The sequence below is a fragment of the Diorhabda carinulata genome, chromosome 2 (assembly GCF_026250575.1).
Source record: "Diorhabda carinulata isolate Delta chromosome 2, icDioCari1.1, whole genome shotgun sequence".
In the NCBI taxonomy this organism is placed as follows: Eukaryota; Metazoa; Arthropoda; class Insecta; order Coleoptera; family Chrysomelidae; genus Diorhabda; species Diorhabda carinulata.
The window spans coordinates 24,475,399-24,495,789 of record NC_079461.1 but is presented as its reverse complement, the minus strand read 5'-3'; the positions used below and the strand labels follow the sequence as shown (position 1 = coordinate 24,495,789).

Below are 20,391 nucleotides of genomic sequence, written 5' to 3'. Positions count from 1 at the left end.
AGATGAACAGAATACCAAATAACTGCTGTTTATTTCACGTATTTATCTTCTCCTTCAGATTTTATATCTTATCTTACTCAAATTAAAAACTGTCATTTATTATTGAGAAGCGTTGCAGAAAAAATCTTAATCAGAGTTACCAGGTATAAAGCGAAATATCCTAGAAAAATGGGTAAATCTGTGATACACCTCAAAATTATAAAAGCAAATGGGACCAAAAATGCTAGAAATGAACAGCAATACCATAAAATAATGTACGAACGGTTCCAAAACAGCAGGTAGAACTGGAATAGGAAGATACCGGTCAGAAGCAAACACTCTGAAAGTTTCAGCGACAAATCAAGTCTTTTTTAATCAGAAATATTTTCAATTGAAAAATATATCTAGTTCAACCTAAAAAGGAATTATTGTAAATAGAAGATTATCATTTTGTCCGATAGCCAAAGAGCCATTAGAGCTCTAAGCTCTAATACTATAAGATCCAAGATAGTTTGAGAAAACCTGGATAAGTTGAATGAACTAGGAAAGAAGAGTAAAGGTACTTTTGAAGGAGTTCTGGGACACAATGGAGTAGAGGAAAATGAAACAGCTGACAGATTTGTTAAAGTAGAGCAGATAAACCCTTCATGAAACCTGAACCTTTATAGAAAAGCTACACAGTATAAGAGAAAACACAGGCGAAGATACTCCTGGAAATAAAATATCTGATAAATGGTAGGGACTGCAACGTATTGATTCGTTTCGTAGAAGACGAAACTTCTATCCACTTTCTCTCGAACCTAAGAGCATCATACCTGGGATCGACTTAGAATAGAAGCTAAAGCCATCCCACATCCAGAATTTCCTACGAATAGTTGAATGAATAGATCAGCTGTAAACACTGAGTTTCCCCAAGTGGTTTTTTAAGGACTACGCCCGGTTACGAATAATAATCGATTATTTTCGATAGCTCAAACATTTTCTTCAAGATTATTCAGATTATAATGATTGAATAAAATATCCAATTGTTTCGCATATTTCTTATCTTGTAGCTGTTTCAAAACGATCCATTCCGATTTTAAGACGTTTTCGGACATTTTGAGAAACTAAAAAGTGACTACCATCGCATACACATCATTGGATGATCAATTAGGAATTTTTGTAGGGTAATTCCACCATTAATTATATACTCAATTATAATATAACGATAACTTTAAAAAAAATTTTCATACTACTAATGACGAGACGTAATTTTCAGAAATTACGGGAGCGTAGCACTAATTTTGTTTAAGGACTGCTTCACGTTACAAGTGAAAAATATTCATCGATTATTTTCTACTGTTCGAGGGGTATTTGTTATGATTATATAATAAATGGAAGAGCCAATTGTTTCGCCTATTTTTTAACTTGAAGCTTTTCTAATGTGATATACGATTCAACTTTTTAAATAACTTTAAGAAGAAATTACCACTGCAACACACATTGTTGGGCCGATAGCAAAACCGACGTGATAAACTCTTATCTATACGCCACAACTTTGATCAATTTGTAATTTCCATTGGCTTTTTACCATAAATTATATGATAAAATATTCAAAATTTGTTCAATAATCAAAATATCCACGTTCCGTTTTCTAGGTTGAGAATAGTGTTAGCAAAAAATCTATGAATAATCTATGAATAATAAAAACAATGAGTTTGAACAAATAAAAAAAAACTGAATGGTTTGTGCTTATCACTTATCGTGATTGCCTTCCCATCGAAGAGACCAATATTGATTTTGCCGTAACATACAGCTGGCCTGCACATAACCGTAACGAAATAAAATAGTTTGCTAGAATTTCGTACGTTAGGAAAGAATTCAGTTATATAATAAATATGTAATGATTTGTTGTGAGGAATATACATATTTCATTATAATGAGAGTATTAGGTCATACATGAGAATCTGATAACAGCTTCACAGTTTTATTTACAGTAACATCGAAAACGCCAATATAAAATATAACCTATGTGGAAATTAAATACACAACACATTGATTCAGAGTTTGGACTTTACCTTCTCAGTCCCAACAATTTATGCTTAGAATCACTAAACTCCACAAAATATGATATTTCTAAGTTGATTTTTTATTCAAGAGGGAATGTGATATTTCCAATATTGAAATCGCCTTGTTTATAAAATGGTTAGTACTTATCAAAATCGATGAAGACGACAACACGTATGGGCTTTGACAAAGAGTGGATAGTCTTTGTAAAACAAATATTTTATATTGAAGAAGCCGATTTCGATATTTTAATTCGTTTTCATTGTATTGATGTTGTTAATTAGTCATCTTAAAATTGTAGTTGTTGAATATATAGTTAATAAATCTACCTAATTCTGTCTTAGTGTTCACACTACCCCACGAGATGTCCTCAGTTTTTTATCAAACCAAGCATTAAAGATATTTCAAGTTCTACTTATTAAAGTCAAGTGAAAAGAGCTCCTGGAAGAATAAAAGCTTATTTCCTGAATATTATTTTCTCCGGTATTCCAACCTGAATGTTTTATCTCATGATTACCTCAAAGTAATTATTTTAATTATTTCTATATATAATACTCATATTATGTACTGTAACTCGTGCAAATAGTCATGGTTGTCACATGCACAATAAATGTAATAATAAAAGTTATACAAAACAACGGGATGGGGGCTCAAAGAACTCAAAGTCAGCGCCATTGTGTCAAAATTGATTCGAAAGCGTAAAATGTATTATCAAGCAAAATCGGTCTGTTAATTACAACAAATTAAACATATTATGGAATAATGTAGCTTTCTTTTGAGAACATATTTTAAACCATATTTTATAGCACTAATTGACAATATCAAATGAACAATTATGAGAAAAACATCACAAATTATGGTCTTAGACCAAGAGAACCTCGTCATTTGGTATTATGATATCAAATTTGGAGTATGTGAGAACAGCAGACGTATCATGAAAAGTATACTAGAATGACTGCCTTAAGAAAGTTAAGTTTCTCGCTACTATTATAATATTACGAACATGTTCGCGAATTGGGTCCTGTCCGGCAATTATGGAATTCTCAAATTCGGCGAAAATTGCCTAACCTTTGATGTACGATTGAAATACCAGGAATTCTAAAATTTGGCGGAGGCGCGCCACCTTTGACGTTTGTTCTTTATATAAAAAAAATTTATTATAGCAGGCGGTTTATTTATATTGTTTCTTTTGAATAATTTCTAGGAAGATCCATTTATTTATTTGTTTTGTTTCTTCATTTTCTAAAAGTTTTTAAAAAAATTCTTTTGGGATATATAAGAAGGTTTTGTAGAGCTGTTTAGTTCAATTTATAATACGTAGTCGTAGTGAACAAATCGAAGTAGAATGTAATCGAAGAATTTAAATAAATTATTTAGTCAATTATTAGTCAGTCAAATGATAGTAATAAGTGAATTATTATAAGTTGGTGTAGTGTATTGTGTTTAAATAAATAAAGAAAATAAGAGAAAGTGTTTATAAATTCACCCAACGAATAGAAATCGTATGATTGAATAAGAAAAACATTACAAGTTAGATATTTTAAGATTCAAAACCACGAAACAAGAGAGTCCGACTCGATTTAAAATGATTCAGTGTTATGAAACCGGCGAAAACTCGATAAATATTCTTATGATTATTGCTTCGTGAAAGGTATACAAATTCTACAACAAAAATACTGCTTGGGGTTTTATCAAGAGATTTCTTACAACAGGAAACATAATAAGAAAAAAGATATAAAAGCTTATAATGAAACTGGTGCTTCAAATTCAATAAATGGAGATCCCAAAATACACATTCACAGAGAATTAATCAAGCAAATCAAATGAATACGTACAAAGTCGTAATTTGTTATACTCGTCCAGAATGTAGCATGCGGTTGGACTATTTGCCTTTAGGGGAGCCACTTTTAGAAAACAGACAATTTTATCAATCAATAATTTATTCTGACAAAAATTCTTTCATCATAAATGGTGTTCCGTCTGCCCAAAACTGTCAATATTGGAGCGAAGGCATTATAAGTTAATGCAAGAAGGCGGTATTTCAACAAAGTGAATATTGGATGTGCCGCGTCATACGAGATGGAAATTATGGAACCTTTCTTCATTGAAGGAACATTAAATCAGCGTACTTTCATGTTCTAGAAAGATTTATTGAACAAAAAATGTACTGAAAAATGCACAGTTGTAGGAGGAGGATTTGTGGAATCTAACATTTAATTTTATTTCATTATCAATAACTAGTGTTTAGCCAGTAGTAATAAGCCAAGTGTGAATGTATCAAAATGCGAAAGTCTTATGCACTACTCAGCTTAGAGCTTAATGTATGCGAAGGACTGGATTGACTCTTCTATCAACCACTACAATATCAGGTCTGTTATTCGTCACTTGTCTATCGGTGTATAGGTATTCAAAAGATTAAACCCGTTGGCCAGTTTCTGATGAATAATGTTGCACACTTGAAAGGTCTCTGATGTTTGCTGATACTTTATGCATTTGAGTGATTGAGTGATCAGATCATTAATCACATACTTCTTGTAGTTGTTAATATAAAAATTCTATAAATTTCATTTCTGAGCACACTATTTAAATGTAATTGCTATCACGGGTTCTAGATCCAAAGTCCGTCGAGGCCATGAATAATAAATACCCGTACATTTTCCAGTTCGGTTCTGTCCAGAAGAAATATCCCGTTTTCCCTTGATGACATTTTTCTTTGTATATTGCCTCTCGAGACCGTGCCGGTCAACGAAATTGCTGAGATTGTCATAAAAAAATATACCTTACTTTGAAATTTTTCAATTTGTCTAGTGTAGGAATTATAAAAAAATATTTGATGTACTAAACCAAGAATTTAGATAGATTTAGATAGAGTGTTCCTGGGCATTGTGCAAAACATTATATAGTGAGTAGATGACATGAAAATAATGCTGTGACATGAGGAAAAATTTCTCGTTTTTTAGTTATAGGCGTTTGAAGTTGCGAAATCAGAACTTATATTTAAGTATATTTTCTAAATTATGCATTCGAACAATTTGAATTTTTGATAGATAATTACATATGTCCATGTAGAATGTTATACGAAATAAGGCCAGGGGAGGCTTACACCCAATGGTTGAGAATTCGAAATTTTTACAGGGACAACCTGTGCAATCTAAGTATAGTAAAAATGAATTTTTCATTCGATTTTTAAACTCTTTGTTTAACTCGATAAAATTAATGGTTTAGGAGATATATAGATTTTTAGATCGTTGTACATGCCAAGAAAACCGTACACAAAAAAAGACATTCTGAAAAAAATTGTCATGAATTGTAGTTATTTATTGAACATACTTACAGGAGGTATTGAAACACAATAAAACATTTCTTATTAAACTGCTTACTGTCTAATATTGTGTTACTTATTTAAGGAGAAAATTGAAATGCAGGAAAATTCATTGTATTCAATTCCGGAGAACGTGGCGGCCATGCAAATAGACCTGAATTAAATACAATCGATTCATTTTTTGGGGAAACACACGGAACGAAATGATCGATAGAATAAACTTCCATTGTGACGCTATAAGGCTCTTCCAAGTAGACGTACACACCGGAAGTGTATAGAAGTGCAAGATGCCCACTTCGAACATTTATTTTTTTTTGTTTTTATTTGATAAGTTGTAGGCTAACCATCTGATTTTTTCTACATTTCAATTTCATGTGAGTAATATGATTTTCGACACTATGCAGTTTAATTAGAAATGTTTGAATGTGTTTTAAACCTAACCTTACCTAACCTCCTGTATATATTTTTGATAAATAATCACAATTTATGATAATGTTCTTCAGAATATCTCTTTATTGCAAACGATTTGCTTGGCATGTACAACGATCTAAAAATCTACATATTTCTTAAACCATAAATATCATCTAGTTCAACAAATGAACATACGTAATAATCCATTAAAAATTTATATTGTTTGAATGCATAATTTAAAAAATATACTTAAATAAATAAAGTTCTAATTCCGCAAATTTGAATGCCTATAATTTATTAGAATTTTTTTTATGTCACAGCATTATTTTCGCGTCATCTACTTCCGAATTTTTTGCATTAAGTCCCGAAGCACTCTGTATACACATCTATTATATAATCGTATACAATAAAAAATAACTACCCAGAAATAAAAATAAAGCACTATTATTTTTTAAAAAATAATATTTTTCTAATTAAATAAATCTGCTACTCAATTCGATTGATAATCTTCCTTCCTCAGTTCATAACTATATTTGCAGAAATTAAATGCGGTGAATCATTAAGAATTTTCTGAATCTATGAATTGTATAATTTAGTACTTGGAATATAAAATTGATAACAATATCGCTAATTTCCGTGATAAGGTGTTATCAGAACTACTCCGTGAAATAATTGGAAAAACTCTTCTGGACAAAGAAAGAAATGGGAACATAAGAATAACAAAGATAGAAAACGTTAATGAATGGATGCTAGGTGGAAAAAATCACCATTAGGGTGTCCCCTTACACGATGGAGCGACAATTTAGCATGCAATAGGTAAAGTTACGACGAAAAAGAAATAGGCAATTTGCGTAGTTTGAAAAAAGAAGTTTTAAGAATGTTATTTGGAAATTACTAATAAGGAATGTCAAATTAGTTTCAACACAGTTACTTTTCCAACTCAGAAACTCTCGATAGCCAAGCAAAGTCACTTCCAAGACCAATCCATAGATGCGAATCTAGTTCAAGTATTAACGAGCGGCGAGTGAAAACAAAATTTTCTATCTCACGGTGAGAGGTATGTATATCTTCTAGTAATTCATGGAAATGTTCTTTAATGGAATATAAATGAATACATCTAGTGTCGTTTTCTATTAGCAATTCTGAATTAGATTACAAATTGGCAATTTTAGTACTAAAACAACTTTATCATGAAAACAAGTTATTGGGAAAATCTGAATCCATATTGCAGCAACCAGTCATGAAATTCAATTCAATACAAGTCAAGGATGATAATTAATTTTGATGCAAGTGACTTTGTTGAATAGTTTTAAAAGATTAATATAGTGAAGAAACTATTTTTCTGTTAAATTTTATAAGAAAGTTTATCGAATAGTAATTCTTAGGCAGGTGCTTTGCTTTATTCATGCACTCATTCAAATGATGTTATTATGAAAATTTGGTATTGGTTAATGTAATTTATTCTTTATGGCTATCAACTAACCTATGCTTCACATACTCACTTAATATTTTTTCTATAACTATAAACAATAAAGACTTTAGCGTAACATATGGTAATTTGTAATTGTATCTGTAATTTATTTGTTCTTCTGGTTTTTTATGGGGAGCATTGAATTTTTTCCTATTGTTTTGGTATGTTTTGTGTTTTCATTGCTTCATTGCATATTTCTCACAGATAATCCTTTTCTGCTTCACTCATCCATTTTATTATTTCTAGTGTTATTCCATCCTGCGCGCAAGCTGTTTCTGCTATTATTTTATTTATTGCTTCCTTTATTCTCTTTTGGGTTATTTCTTCTATCTCCTCCATTTCTTCTCTACCTATCATATGTTTAAGTATTGTCATACTTATTAACGTAATATTCTTACATTATACCTAGAACATCTCCTATTTTTATTTTCTTCTCATTGTGTATATATTTGCCTCATTTTTTCGCTGTTATATTCTTCTTCATCTTCCACTAATCTCTTCTTTTGTTGTTTTCTGTTTGATTGAAATATACCTGGCTTTTAAATGTTCGCTTTATTTTGGAAAACGTATATTGAAATATTTGAAAACTATATTTATTGTCTAATTGAAATCAGCTTAGAATTTAAGGAAAATTAAAAATATTTCTTTTTCGATATTATATCTAAAACTACGGATATAAATGTGAAGCGTCTCATATAAAGAACTAGATGACTATTGCATATAAATGAAATTGCTGCCCAAAGACATTCCAGAACGAACCGAATAGGTTCATAAAATCTGAAATTTGCATACGAATAAGCTTTTATAACTATGTTTATATCATTTTTCAACTAATATTACGTTAATTAACAAGTCTCTAATCTAAAAATAGAGAGAATCGGTTTTTATCTAGTAGATAGTCCAATATAAAATTTCGTGATATGAAAATTTGATTGTAAAAAAAATTTTCAGTTTTTGCAGGACATATATTTCAAGCAACTAACTTTATGGTATCTCTACTTAATTTAAAAAAAAAACAATGTGTTCAATGGAAGTTTTGGAAGAATTTCATTTTCCTATTGTGAAAGACGGCAACACCTTGGATAAATCCTAGCATTAACTATTTGTCGTCGAATAAGGAAAAATTAATTCAAAAAGTTTATTGATAAGATCTTCAGAGCACTGATGATATATTTACTTTTAAAAGGTTTCAAACCACAACTCATAACTAGCCTGTCTCACTGTTAACTGTAAGATAAATATAATAGAATAATTTTTTTGCTTTGCAATTATTATAATCCAATCAAACTCCACTTGTTACTTTTGTCATTTAAAACGTGAACTTGCATCTTGCTCATTAAGTTAGTGGAAGAGTTGCATCTCTTTCGAATATTGGTAAAGTGCAACGAATGACATTTTCACTCAGGAGTGAACTAGCAGAGAAATTTTAATAAAACTTGGGTCGTATCTGCGGCTGACATTTTCGCAATAAGCGATTACAATAAATTTTCGAGTTTTGACAGGCTCCGAAAAAAATAGTCTTTTGTCGATACGGCAGAATATTAGTAATGAAGCTTTGCATTTCAGTGCTCTCGATTTATTTCGTAAATAAATGTTCCCGATTTTATAGTCGGTTGTGTCGTTTTTTAGGGTTATTTGTTGAGGATTTATAGTCCTCGTGTAAGCCAACAGCAGCCATTTACATCTGGTGAAAACATTCTCGTTATGCTTTATTACTGAAAACGACATCATTTCTAAAGATCTCCAAATGGATTCAGTCATTTAGTTTATAAAATACTAATAGGAAGCAATATGCTAATATCATATAAACAAATGATTCAACCTGCCTTCAGCCATTTTAGAGTCTGAAATATTTCATTGCCTTAAATAAAAAAACTGGATTATTTTTCAATATAATCTCATTTTATTCCCACACACTTTTCAGAACGCCTGACTAAAGCTCTTGTGCCACTATAAAAATATTATGTATGGGGTGGGACGGGGCTTGATCAGGCCGATATGGTAGGTTTTCAATCGCCGTTAAGCCACATTCTTGTACCGTAGCCTTGGAAAGCACAGCAATGTGAACTAGAGTATTGTAGCCATCACTTTTTTGGTTCTTTAAGTGACATTTTCTATTAAAGGCTCTACTCAATAAAATGTTGTACCGCTTGAGGAAACCAGTCTTCTCAGTTAATGTGGTGAAGGATTGTCAAATATACCGGATATCAATTTCTTTGTACTAGGAAACTTGACAAGTAGCCAAAAGAATTTCCACCTTGAATAAAATCTTTCACAGATTGCTTCATTAGGCAAAGAGGAGAGTACTTTTCTTCGTACTTCGTTTATTACAGTTTTTGCAATGAGAATATCTCTGGAAGATTAAGTTCTGGTAATCTAATGATTATTTCTAGATTTATCGTCCTAATGTCATGAAGAACAAGGATATTGTGCTTTGCTATCTTTATCTCAACACAAATTATTCATTAACGTTCTTCGTATTTGATGTTTTTCAAAAAATGACCAATTTATTACTGTTATGTGAAAGGATACATTTTAAAATAAGTGTTAAACTGTCAACAAGAAGGCGCCGATCGCTTGGAGTGAATTTTTCAGTGAAATTGTATTAGGATCCCTTTATATTGTTATAAAATACCAGTTTCTTCAAAGAAAATCTCTATTACACTTTGTACTTGGATAAAGTAGACTTTCTATTTAATTTCGATGTTTCGGTTCACGTATATAATAATTCAGTTCCTTTTGATTGAAACACTGCGTAGTGCATATATATATATATATTCTTCAAACTTCATCGGAGGATGTTTCTGTGTCATGTTCTAGGAATTTCGTAATACTGCTGAAGGATGATTTAGATTGTTTAAAATTTGAGGATATGAAGTAGATATGGAAGAGGACGGCTATTAGAAATTTCAAGAATATCGTAAGTAATGTCCTATCTTATCTCTCAGTATATTTATTTCTCTATCTCTATATTAAAAAAATTAGAACCAATACCAAACAATCTGTATCTCAGAAATTAATGCTGATAGAAATAATCTGGGGGCATTTTGAAAACTCAGCACCGCCACAAACAATAAGTTGGTTATTGCATTTGTGACACATTTATTTTATTATTATTGTACATTAAATAAGGGCTGTGGAATTGATGTAATCCAGGATATATGAATAAATACATGGAATTAGCAGCAGTGCTTTCAACTGAAAGTTAAAGACGGTATTCAAAAATGATATTTAATTGAAGAAAATTAACTTCGAAACTTACGAATCAAATCATAATTATGTCCAGAAATGTTCAATTCAAAAGGAGAATAACGATTGGATAGTATCTTGTTTTATTTGATTTCAAGTCAAAGCTATTCCAATATCTTTATAAAAAATCATGTGAACATCTTAGAACCTATGATGGAAGGGATATATTGATAAAAAACAAAATTATAGTTCGGCAAATCACTGGAATGATACTCTTTTTGGTTTTCAGCAGCTCTATATAACTTATATGCTCAATTATCGATGTTTCAAATAAAAATCTATATATTCTTCAATTATTCACAACAGATTATCTCTTGACATAATTAAATATAAAGCAAAAATAGCAAGAGCTTACCTTCAATTTGAAAAGGTCCATTCTAGCCTGTGTGATATATTGAGTATTGCTGAGTTTGACGCTTCTCAAAATCTGTAACAATAAATATACGTATTTGAAAAAAATTTTTTATCAAATTCAAATATATCGGAAGTATGTAAATATATAACAAATAATTGGTTAACTGAATTATAATGAATCTATTTTGATATCTTGTTTATCATTAGTTCATTTTGTTTTATATAAATAATTTCCATTTTTAATTTTGGTTATTTGCATCTTGTGTTGAGATTTCTATATTTTAAGAAACAAGTATCAGTACCAATCTTTCTCTAACAGAATATTTAATCGGTTGTTCAAAAAAATCTTTTTTTCAGTAAGAGAAGGCATTTCTACCAAATATAAGTCAATTTGGTGAAGTGATAGGTATGAAAACTCGCTGGTGCGGAAGGGGAAAAAGAACTATAGCGTCCTCTATTGGTTTATTAGCACAACTAATACGTTTATCGATTTGACAGTATGTTACATTAAGGACTATGTTGTCAAGACACAGAACAGCATTGACATTTGACATAATATAATGGATATGTAGTTGATCTGAGGCGGATGGCTGCCAACAACAACTTGTTAATATCATTGTAGTACGTATTCAGTGGAAAAGAAGCGTTTTATTCATATTACATATGCAAGGAAAGGGTTGGTTCATTATATAAAAAGAATTTATTTTAGGTTTGCTCTTCTTTCTGATGCCCAGTTAAGGAATGGAAATTTGGGAATATATTCAAAGAATGTCATATTTTGTGTATAAAACAAGGTGGCAAAGGTTTGGGGTTAGTAAAGGGTGAGGAATGGAGAATTTACCTCTTTTGAATCTTGCAGTTCAATTTTTCAGAGTTGCATACGAAGGACATTGATCACCAAGGGTATTAAGCATATCTTCGTAAATATCAACCCTCTTAATCCTTTTAAATACAGGTACTTGATGGGTCGATTCTCCAATTTTTCGATTTTCACAATTTCGGTGGACATCATATTTCCTTTAATTAATTGCGTAACTCTAGTTTACTTTTTCGACGTTAAACTTTACATTGACACTTCTAATAAATTATTTTTCGTTGCTATGGTAACCCAATATTTTGTTTATGCATAAAACTGGTCTAGGCTAACTAGATATCAATACATCCTCGTATGAAAAAAGTGATATACCGGATTTCGAGAACTGTGGGGCTATTATACTGCACCCTATCCTGAATTTGAGTGATGATATACTTAATAAGTTGTGGGACTATATCAATGCAGTTTTATAGAAGATAACTCCACTACCAATTAAAAGTTCACCATCAGCCAGATCATGGAAAAAATTAGTGAACTCAAGGTCCCAGGTATCTAAAAGGATAGCATATAATGATAATATGTGCATTGGCAGATCTCTAGAAGCATTGAAAGAAGCTTTCTTTTCTTAGGAATTCATAGTAAGGGCGATGGGGTTGTGATGGAAAAAAAATAAGACGAAATATATTGTTGAGTGATCCGTTAGACCTACTCAACGATACAAGGAAACCATGATTTCAAAAAGGTTAATAGCTTCAAATATAGGTTCAATGATAATAACCAATGACGATATCAACAAAGAATTGATGAAGATATTTTTGCGATATTTGGGCGAATTTAAGATATAACGTACTGATGAAATACACATAGTATCGCTCTCACTACTTGATGAACCAAAGTATTTATTCTTCCCCATACTCATAGCCGATGAAGCGATTACCAACAAACATTCTTAGCCTTTAAAGAAAGGGGAGAAAATATATGGCAGAAGAATGGGGTTGATAAGTAAGATATATTCTATATATATTCTATATATATCAGTAATTCTTAACACTGGAAAAATTGTGTATTGTGTAGCACAAAAAACAATTCATTTACGATTGTTGAAAGTGTATAAAGACTCTTCACTTTCAATTCTAATAATACAAAGATGCATTTAAAAGTGATGAAACAAGTCACGTCAAGAATGTCCGAAACGTGCCTCAACGCCATCAACAACCAAAGCTCCAGGTTATGATTTATATTATTGCACAAGAACAAGAGTCAGGGTTACAGAAATATTGTGCAAAATTGATGCCGCATCCTCACTTAACAACGTTTGACGTGTTTTGGAGAGAGAAAAAGGATTTTGTGCGTAATTGTTGAAAAGACTGGTGTCTACTACCATGATTTGGAATAGAAACTAAGGAATGGTTTGAACCCAGTACTCAGGCTTCAAATTTCCAGGGTTATATGTTTGGTTTTGAGACGCAGAATGAATTTTACTCATAAATTACCTTTATAAAATAATAAACGTCGACCACTTGTTCAAATTTTAAACAAATTGGATGTTAAAATTCGTGAAAAAAGCACAAGAACAAGTAAATATCATTATATTTTAAACAGCATCACAAACCAAAGTATGAATTGTTGGGAGATCCACTTTATTCGTCAGACTTTGCTTCCACAAAAATTTCTTGCGAGGATAACGATTTCACATCTTCCAGATTGTCACTCAAGGGCTGAAATTCCATATGTCAGAACACCACTGGAACAAATGCACCAAAGTTCAGGGAGACTATATTGAATAAATCAAACTACAAAACTTATTAACCAACTAGGCAAAAGCTAGGATTACATAGCAAACACTCGACTGGTAAGTGCGCAGTTTAAAAAATAGAATGATTAAAAATTTCCTCCGTTTACGTATTTTTACAAGTTAACCGAGAATTTTTATTCCCAATTAACGTTCTACTGATTTGCATTTTCCACTGTTTTATTATCTCTGGAAATAGTGAAGAATATTATGGAAAACAACGAGACGAAGCGAATTAAAATAATAGTGACTGCTGCTGCAAATAACTGTAGATCTAGCCGATGCTTCAAATTCCAACATATATTATCGGTGTGAAGTTTCTCATTACACAGCAAGAAAGTTGTAATTGTGTTCGAAAACTTGTTTTGTCACACTAGAATTATTAACTAGCTTCCACATCTACTCCACGCATTTCGATTGTGAGATCGATATAAATTGGTTTCTGATCTATTTCTAGATATAATATTGCAAACAAACTTCCAATTATAATAACATTCGAAAGAAGCTGCAACAAAAGAAATAAATGAAAATCTGAACAACATCCGACAATAAGTGGCGCCTACCGTCGAGTAATGTTTTTTAGGATTTCGAGCTGGGAGATCTACAAAGGTTATAGAAAAAAATCCTAATGTCCAGTACTTTATTTGTTATTTGTTGATTGGTGAAAGAACAGGACAGTGTATTCTTCATTAGATTATCGCATATGAATATACACAAATATGAATGAGAGGTTAATAGAAGCAGTTGAGTTGTTATAAAGGGACATAAACATAAAGCAATGAAACACCCTTCCACAAAAGGAACTTCAACGAGGATGCTACCTGTCACCTTGTTCTATTCAAATTATTTCTCTAACAATAACTGCAAGATTACAAGGGTAAATGTAGGACTATGAATTTACCGCTTGACGAAGGCAATCTCTACACCGTCAGCTATGTGGACGATTACATAGTTATTTTTTAGGAATATAAAGATATAAAGGGGCTGAAAGTAAATCTGGATAAAGCTACGTATATATTAGAGGCTAAGGAAATGGATTTATAGCCTGAAATTGCGGGAGGATATAAGATGATAAGATGGACAGGATCACGAATGAGAGGAATGGAAAGATGATTCTAGCTAAATTTACAATACTGTTCTGGTTTGAGCATGTGTAGAAAGGGCGGATATGATATAAGATGAAGTCATCCAGAGTGAACTTGTGAGAAGAAAGGAGAGGAAACAATTGATTAGCATGGGAAATCAGAAAGAGAGGATTTAGAATTGCTGAGTGAATACATAAGTATTCGAGAGCTCGGAAATAAACTAGAGTTAGCATACTTCGGTGGTGGTAACTAATCTAGTAATATACAGGATGATTGATTATTATGTTGAAGTTAAGTGCCTCCTTTGTTCTTTGAGATATCATTTTGAAAATTTGAGTGATTATAGCCATCATTAGTCTTCACATTTTAAAATTATTTACAATCTTACGCAGTGTTCGTTCCAGATTGCTGTGCCATATCAAAGCACTCCCTATACCTGAAATTATTAGTTCTTGAGATATTCCGATTTTTCTGTGCAAAACAATGGTTATGTACCTATATTCAATCATTTAATAATTAATTGTGAGTTGACTATGATTTATTTGTCAAAAACTGATATTTTATAATTGCTCTTTGGTACTATAGAGGAGGAATTGCAAATACTAAGAAAAAAAATATATTACAGGAACAAAATATTGAAAAACTATACTATTTACTACAGAATTGTTTATCACAATAGGTATTCGAAATGATCTCCAAAGACATCTAAGCAAGCTTGAAAACAATTTATTGTTGAAGGTATTTTCTATTCTAAATTCTTAATGTAAAGCCGGAAAAATGAATTCATTTTATAGAAATCTGTTGATCTTGGTAGCCATTGTAATGGACAATTTCTTCCCATCCATCTTTCTCTTTTTCTTGTATTTAACTTTGGAGAATTTTTTAATTCTTATATTTGAATGTATGTTTCTGATATTTCATGGTTCATTAATGCAGTTTTATTTTTTTATCGTATTTGATGACTTTTTAATCTATTTTGTCAACATTGAGTTCTCTGTCCGATGTAAACAGCGTTATAGTCTACAATGTACAAGGTAGTTGATACACAATATAATTCCTTTGGTTTTTTTGTTAATAATCATCTTTTGATTAAGGTTTTATTTACTAATGAGTTTGTCACTATTGTAAAAAAATAAGTAGAAATAAATCAAGTTTTACTTATTCATTATGGAAATTAACATTAATGTTAATTTCTTTCTTTGTTTTTCAAATTTCCGTTCTTTCCCATAAAGTAATAACAAGCTTTTATTCATCTTCAGTATCAGAACGCTAGCGTTTGTCGTAATTTTTGATAAATCTCTCGAATACAAGGAGATAATTTCTTGTAAGGAACAATTAGTTACAAAAAATCTTTTCCTTTTATTAAGCAGTGATATTGAATATTCTCGAGTGAATAAATTCAAAGGACTTGTATAATAAATAATTTTTTATCCGTTGGTAAAAAATTGAGAAAAACTTCTTTACCTATCTACTTGTCACGACAAAACGATAAGAATTATAGGTTTATGGTTATAATGACAGTATGAAACGGGATAGAAGTAAAAGCACTTAGCCCTTTGAACTTTCTGTACCTCTTACTACTCTTATTCCAAACTTTCGACGGTTTAAGGTTCGAGAAAAGAGAGACAAAGCAGTCTGGTAAAAGTCGTAAAAGGTATTGCAAGTGTTTCTAATGAAAGATATCTTGTCTATTCTTATTATCAATGAATAGATAGATAAAAAAAGTTTTTTACAAGATTTTTCTACACTAACTCGAACGTCTAAAAGTATTTTTCTTTTCAAATTGAGGAAATTATACCAATTACAACCTACTTTCAATTTAAACATTTCGTTCCTAGAACTTGTTTATTGAATAAAGGTTTTGTTGATAAAAAATGCATTTTTCAATTTTTTTATTCATGTCAACACCTATTTATATCGCGACTTTAGAATAAGTTTCGTATAAACGACTAGTAGTCGCTGTCTGTTTGAAATTATCTTTAGTGTTCATCTATTAAACGTTGCTTCAGGGCAATTTTTCGTATTCTGCAATACAGAAATGTGTTCATTGAGCTTTTAGTTTCAGGCAGTTTTAAATTTGTGAATAGTGAATAGTGCATATGTCGTTGCATTTTCCAGTCGTTTAAAATCCATGCTACGACAAAAGAGCAGTTCTGTTCGTGAATAATTTAGATAAATGTTTAAAATATTCAATAACAAACCTTCACTATAGAATCCCATCTACGAACGAACTAGATAAAAAAGTTGAAAAACATGATACAATAGCTATTCGTTAGCTATTCTACGGATATATCTACATGCTTAGAATTATCGATTACACTGGCCTACACGATTTTTGTAACACATTTCAAAGAATTATTTTTATAATGCTAATACTTTCCAAATAATACAGAAAGTATTCATAAAGTCCTTGTAAGTATCACTTTTCCATAAGTTTTTAGATCATTTATTATTCGCAGATAGTGAACTCTGTCATGAGTTATTGAATTGACTTGTATTTATAAGCAGAAAGGTTTGGTAGAGTGGTTTATTTAGTTTACATTTGAAAGGTATTATACAGACTGAGTTTTATGTATGGAACGCCTCAATTCTCTCGGAAACGGCCTATACGGTTTGTATAAATTTTTGTGATTCGACCGGTATTATGGTGGCATCTACATTGTTATCAGATCGGAAAAATAATGAACTTTATAATTTAAAATAGATCACTAACATATATTTTGTGTTTTTAGAAATCCTTAAGAAGTACTGTTTATTTTTCATGTAATTCTCTACTGGTGTGGTAAAATATTTATCCAAAACATAGCGCAGAAGACCTATAAAAACTGAAGACAAATCACATTGGTGAAGTACAAAAATTAGGAATTTTAAAAAACGTACAGTCAAGTCTATTACAGCAGATGCTGGAAATGTTGTCTATTCACTTAAATACAACAAGCCATGCGATTTTTAAAACTTTGCAATACATTTTGCAGCATCTCTGACTGTACAATTCTTCTCATCTCTGTGGTAATCATATCTTTTAATTCCTGAATATTGGCAGGTTTTCTTTTATAATCGATGTTTTTTAAGTTACCCTACAGGAAATAGTCTAAAGTATTGCTGTCGGGTGATCGCGGAAACCATTCGATAAAACCTTCTAATCCATCTTCTGGGAAACACGTATAGTGAGGTGAGTCACCATCTTGTTGTAGTCAAATATTGTCGTTTGGGATATTGTTATTGCTTGAAAATTTCTAATAATGAAGTTTTTTTTTTAAATTGATTAGAAAATACTTACTTAGATTTAGAAATATCCGTGCCAACTCAGATATAATACTATTATTCAATAAATCTAACCACGCCGGACCATTTGAGTTACCCTCAATGAAAAAGGGACCAATAATTTTGTCGCCTGTTATTCCAGCCCATACATTCAGTTTTTCGGGATATTGAGTGTGGAATTCCCGCATCCAATGAGGATTGTTACGTGATAATTATGTACAATTATGCCGATTTATATTTCCATTGATACAAAAAGTGGCCTCATCGTAAAACATATCATTAGTTAAAAAATTTGGGTCATATTGATTGTGACATTTTTCCATCATTAGGTCTGCAAACTCTTCACGTCTATCAAAATCGTCATATGACACTCTTGAACCAACGTTATTTTGTATGGATGGAATATATTATCACGTTAAATTTTCATTACGGATGTTTGCGAAATATTAAGTTCACTGGATATTTGTCTAGAACTCAAGTGTGGATCGTCTTCTAACAGAACACAAACTTCTAAAGTTTTGTTTTCAGTTGATGCAATTTTTCTACGCCCTGATTTATATAAATCTTTTACTGAACCAGTTTCGTTTTTAATTTACTGACAGTAGATTTGGTTATGGGACTTCGGTTAGGATATAAATTATTAAAGATATCATACGTTTCTGGTTCACTTCTACGCCTATCACCTTATTCTAATATCATTAAAATATCAAATCGTTCTTTTTCAGATAAATGATCCATTGTGACATTCAATAAACTCCAGCCATAATAATTTATTGAACCGTCAAATTTGATATTGTAGCCACCTAAATGTATTATTTTAACTTCAGCGGAGACAACGCAAATGTAGCAATAACTCCGAAATTATGGTATTTAGGTATAGGGAACATTAGATGAAAAGTAATAAGTATTTTTTAATGATTTTGAAAGCCGAAAAATATAAAGGGTGATCCATTTGAGATAACAAAGATCATTCTTTTTCCGGAAAAAGGAAATATCTGACAACCATGTAGATACCACCATAAAACAGTTCGTATCACAAGACCTTTGTACACAAAAATTTATAAAAATCGTACATGCCGTTTCCGAGATAATTGAGGCGTTCCATACATAAAACTCACTCTGTATAGTTAAACTTCCACCAGGAGCTTAGCAACACCATCAGGCGTTAGCCGTTTTCTGGTGTTCAATTTCAATTCCTTATTTCAAGTTTAATAATGATTTTCTTTGCTATTACCATAAATTGTTCATTTATAGGTGGAAAAAATATAAATTTAACATAAAAAGTTTTTTAAAAAAGATCATATTTGTTATACCTAAATGGCATTCAAACAATCTTCGCATATTATTTTGAACTATTTCTCGCACATAAATGCTGAATACTTTTCACACGATTTTATTGTGTTTGATTCTCTCGATTTCCACTGCATCATGTAGCATTCACTCCAACGCCTTCAACAGCTCTGTTCTGATAACGAAAGCTTAGAAACGCTATCACATCAATGTTTGGCCTAGTATACAACTGTTCTTTCATCAAGTATTAAACTAGATTTTTGAGAAAATATTCCTACCACTTGATGCTATGGACAGCAGTTGCCAACTCACTATTCACAGAACTACTGAGATTTTCTTTTACCTTTTGTTGTAGCAGGTTGAATAACTTGCGATACAAAAAGTCAGCCGAAATTTTTTTTAACCACAAAAATAGTAAGTCATACGCACGGAAGTTGTTATATTTCGCTTATTCAATGTATTTTGGTGTTGTTATCAAAACTAAAAAAGAGTTTCATATGTTTGCTGGGTCAGCTGTAGCGAGTCATTGGTTTAGTGGCTAAAAGAGAAGAGCAAATAGGTATAACTTTCTTAGTTTCAATGGTATGGCAAGAGCTCGTTTTTTTATTGCAAAAAATGTAGATTAAACTCAAAACGAAAAGCTTGAGTTCAAATATCAAAATGTTCAATCTGCCACTTGACATATTCTCGCAATGCATACTTACCAATACCAACAGCGCCTTTGAATTGGCAGAAAATTGTTTTGGGAAATGATGGGTATAATAAAAGTTTTTCGAAAAGCTTCTTGGATCAGTTTACTAATCCCACATTCACATCTAATTATAGTTACGGCGAGCCACATTTGATTATTACACTACTACTACTACTAAATGTTTTAGTACGTTATTTGAGTTTGCCGAAGCAGCTGTCAGATCTTCTTGATTTCCATCTTAAGAAGTGGACCTCACTTGTCAAAGAAACTAAAATTACAACATTTAGAAACAGGTATGATTGTTTTCCACATTTTACAATATGGAAATTTGGTTATGTTCAGGTATTGGTATCGATGTTTAATGCAGGAGCTCGTTATCAAGCATTATCCTAACTAATCGGGATAAAGTTTAAAATCTATGTTATCACGTAATGAAACTATCAAACTTTCTATAACAGTTGCTTATTAGTGACAAACAAAGAAATCTACGAATATAAGCGCGGCAAAAAATAAGCCTCAACTGTTACAGTGGCATATAGGTAGTGATTTAAGCGCTATCGCAGTTTTAGTGAGAATTCAGGGAAGATTAACGAAAAATTCCTGTTTCTTTTGTATGTGGGACA

General features: G+C 31.3%; 1 protein-coding gene across 12 annotated transcripts in view; it reads right to left on the bottom strand.

Annotated features, from left to right (window-relative positions):
* LOC130903759 (glucose transporter type 1) overlaps positions 1–20,391 on the bottom strand; it is a 555,907-nt gene that overhangs the window by 182,341 nt on the left and 353,175 nt on the right. For all 12 annotated transcript variants that reach the window (XM_057816014.1, XM_057816024.1, XM_057816021.1 and 9 more), the window contains one exon: positions 10,834–10,905. Coding sequence is in view for 8 of the 12 variants with exons in the window: in XM_057816024.1 (XP_057672007.1) it covers positions 10,834–10,854 (21 nt within the window). In the remaining 4 variants the exon portion in view is untranslated. The remainder of the gene's footprint in view (positions 1–10,833; positions 10,906–20,391) is intronic.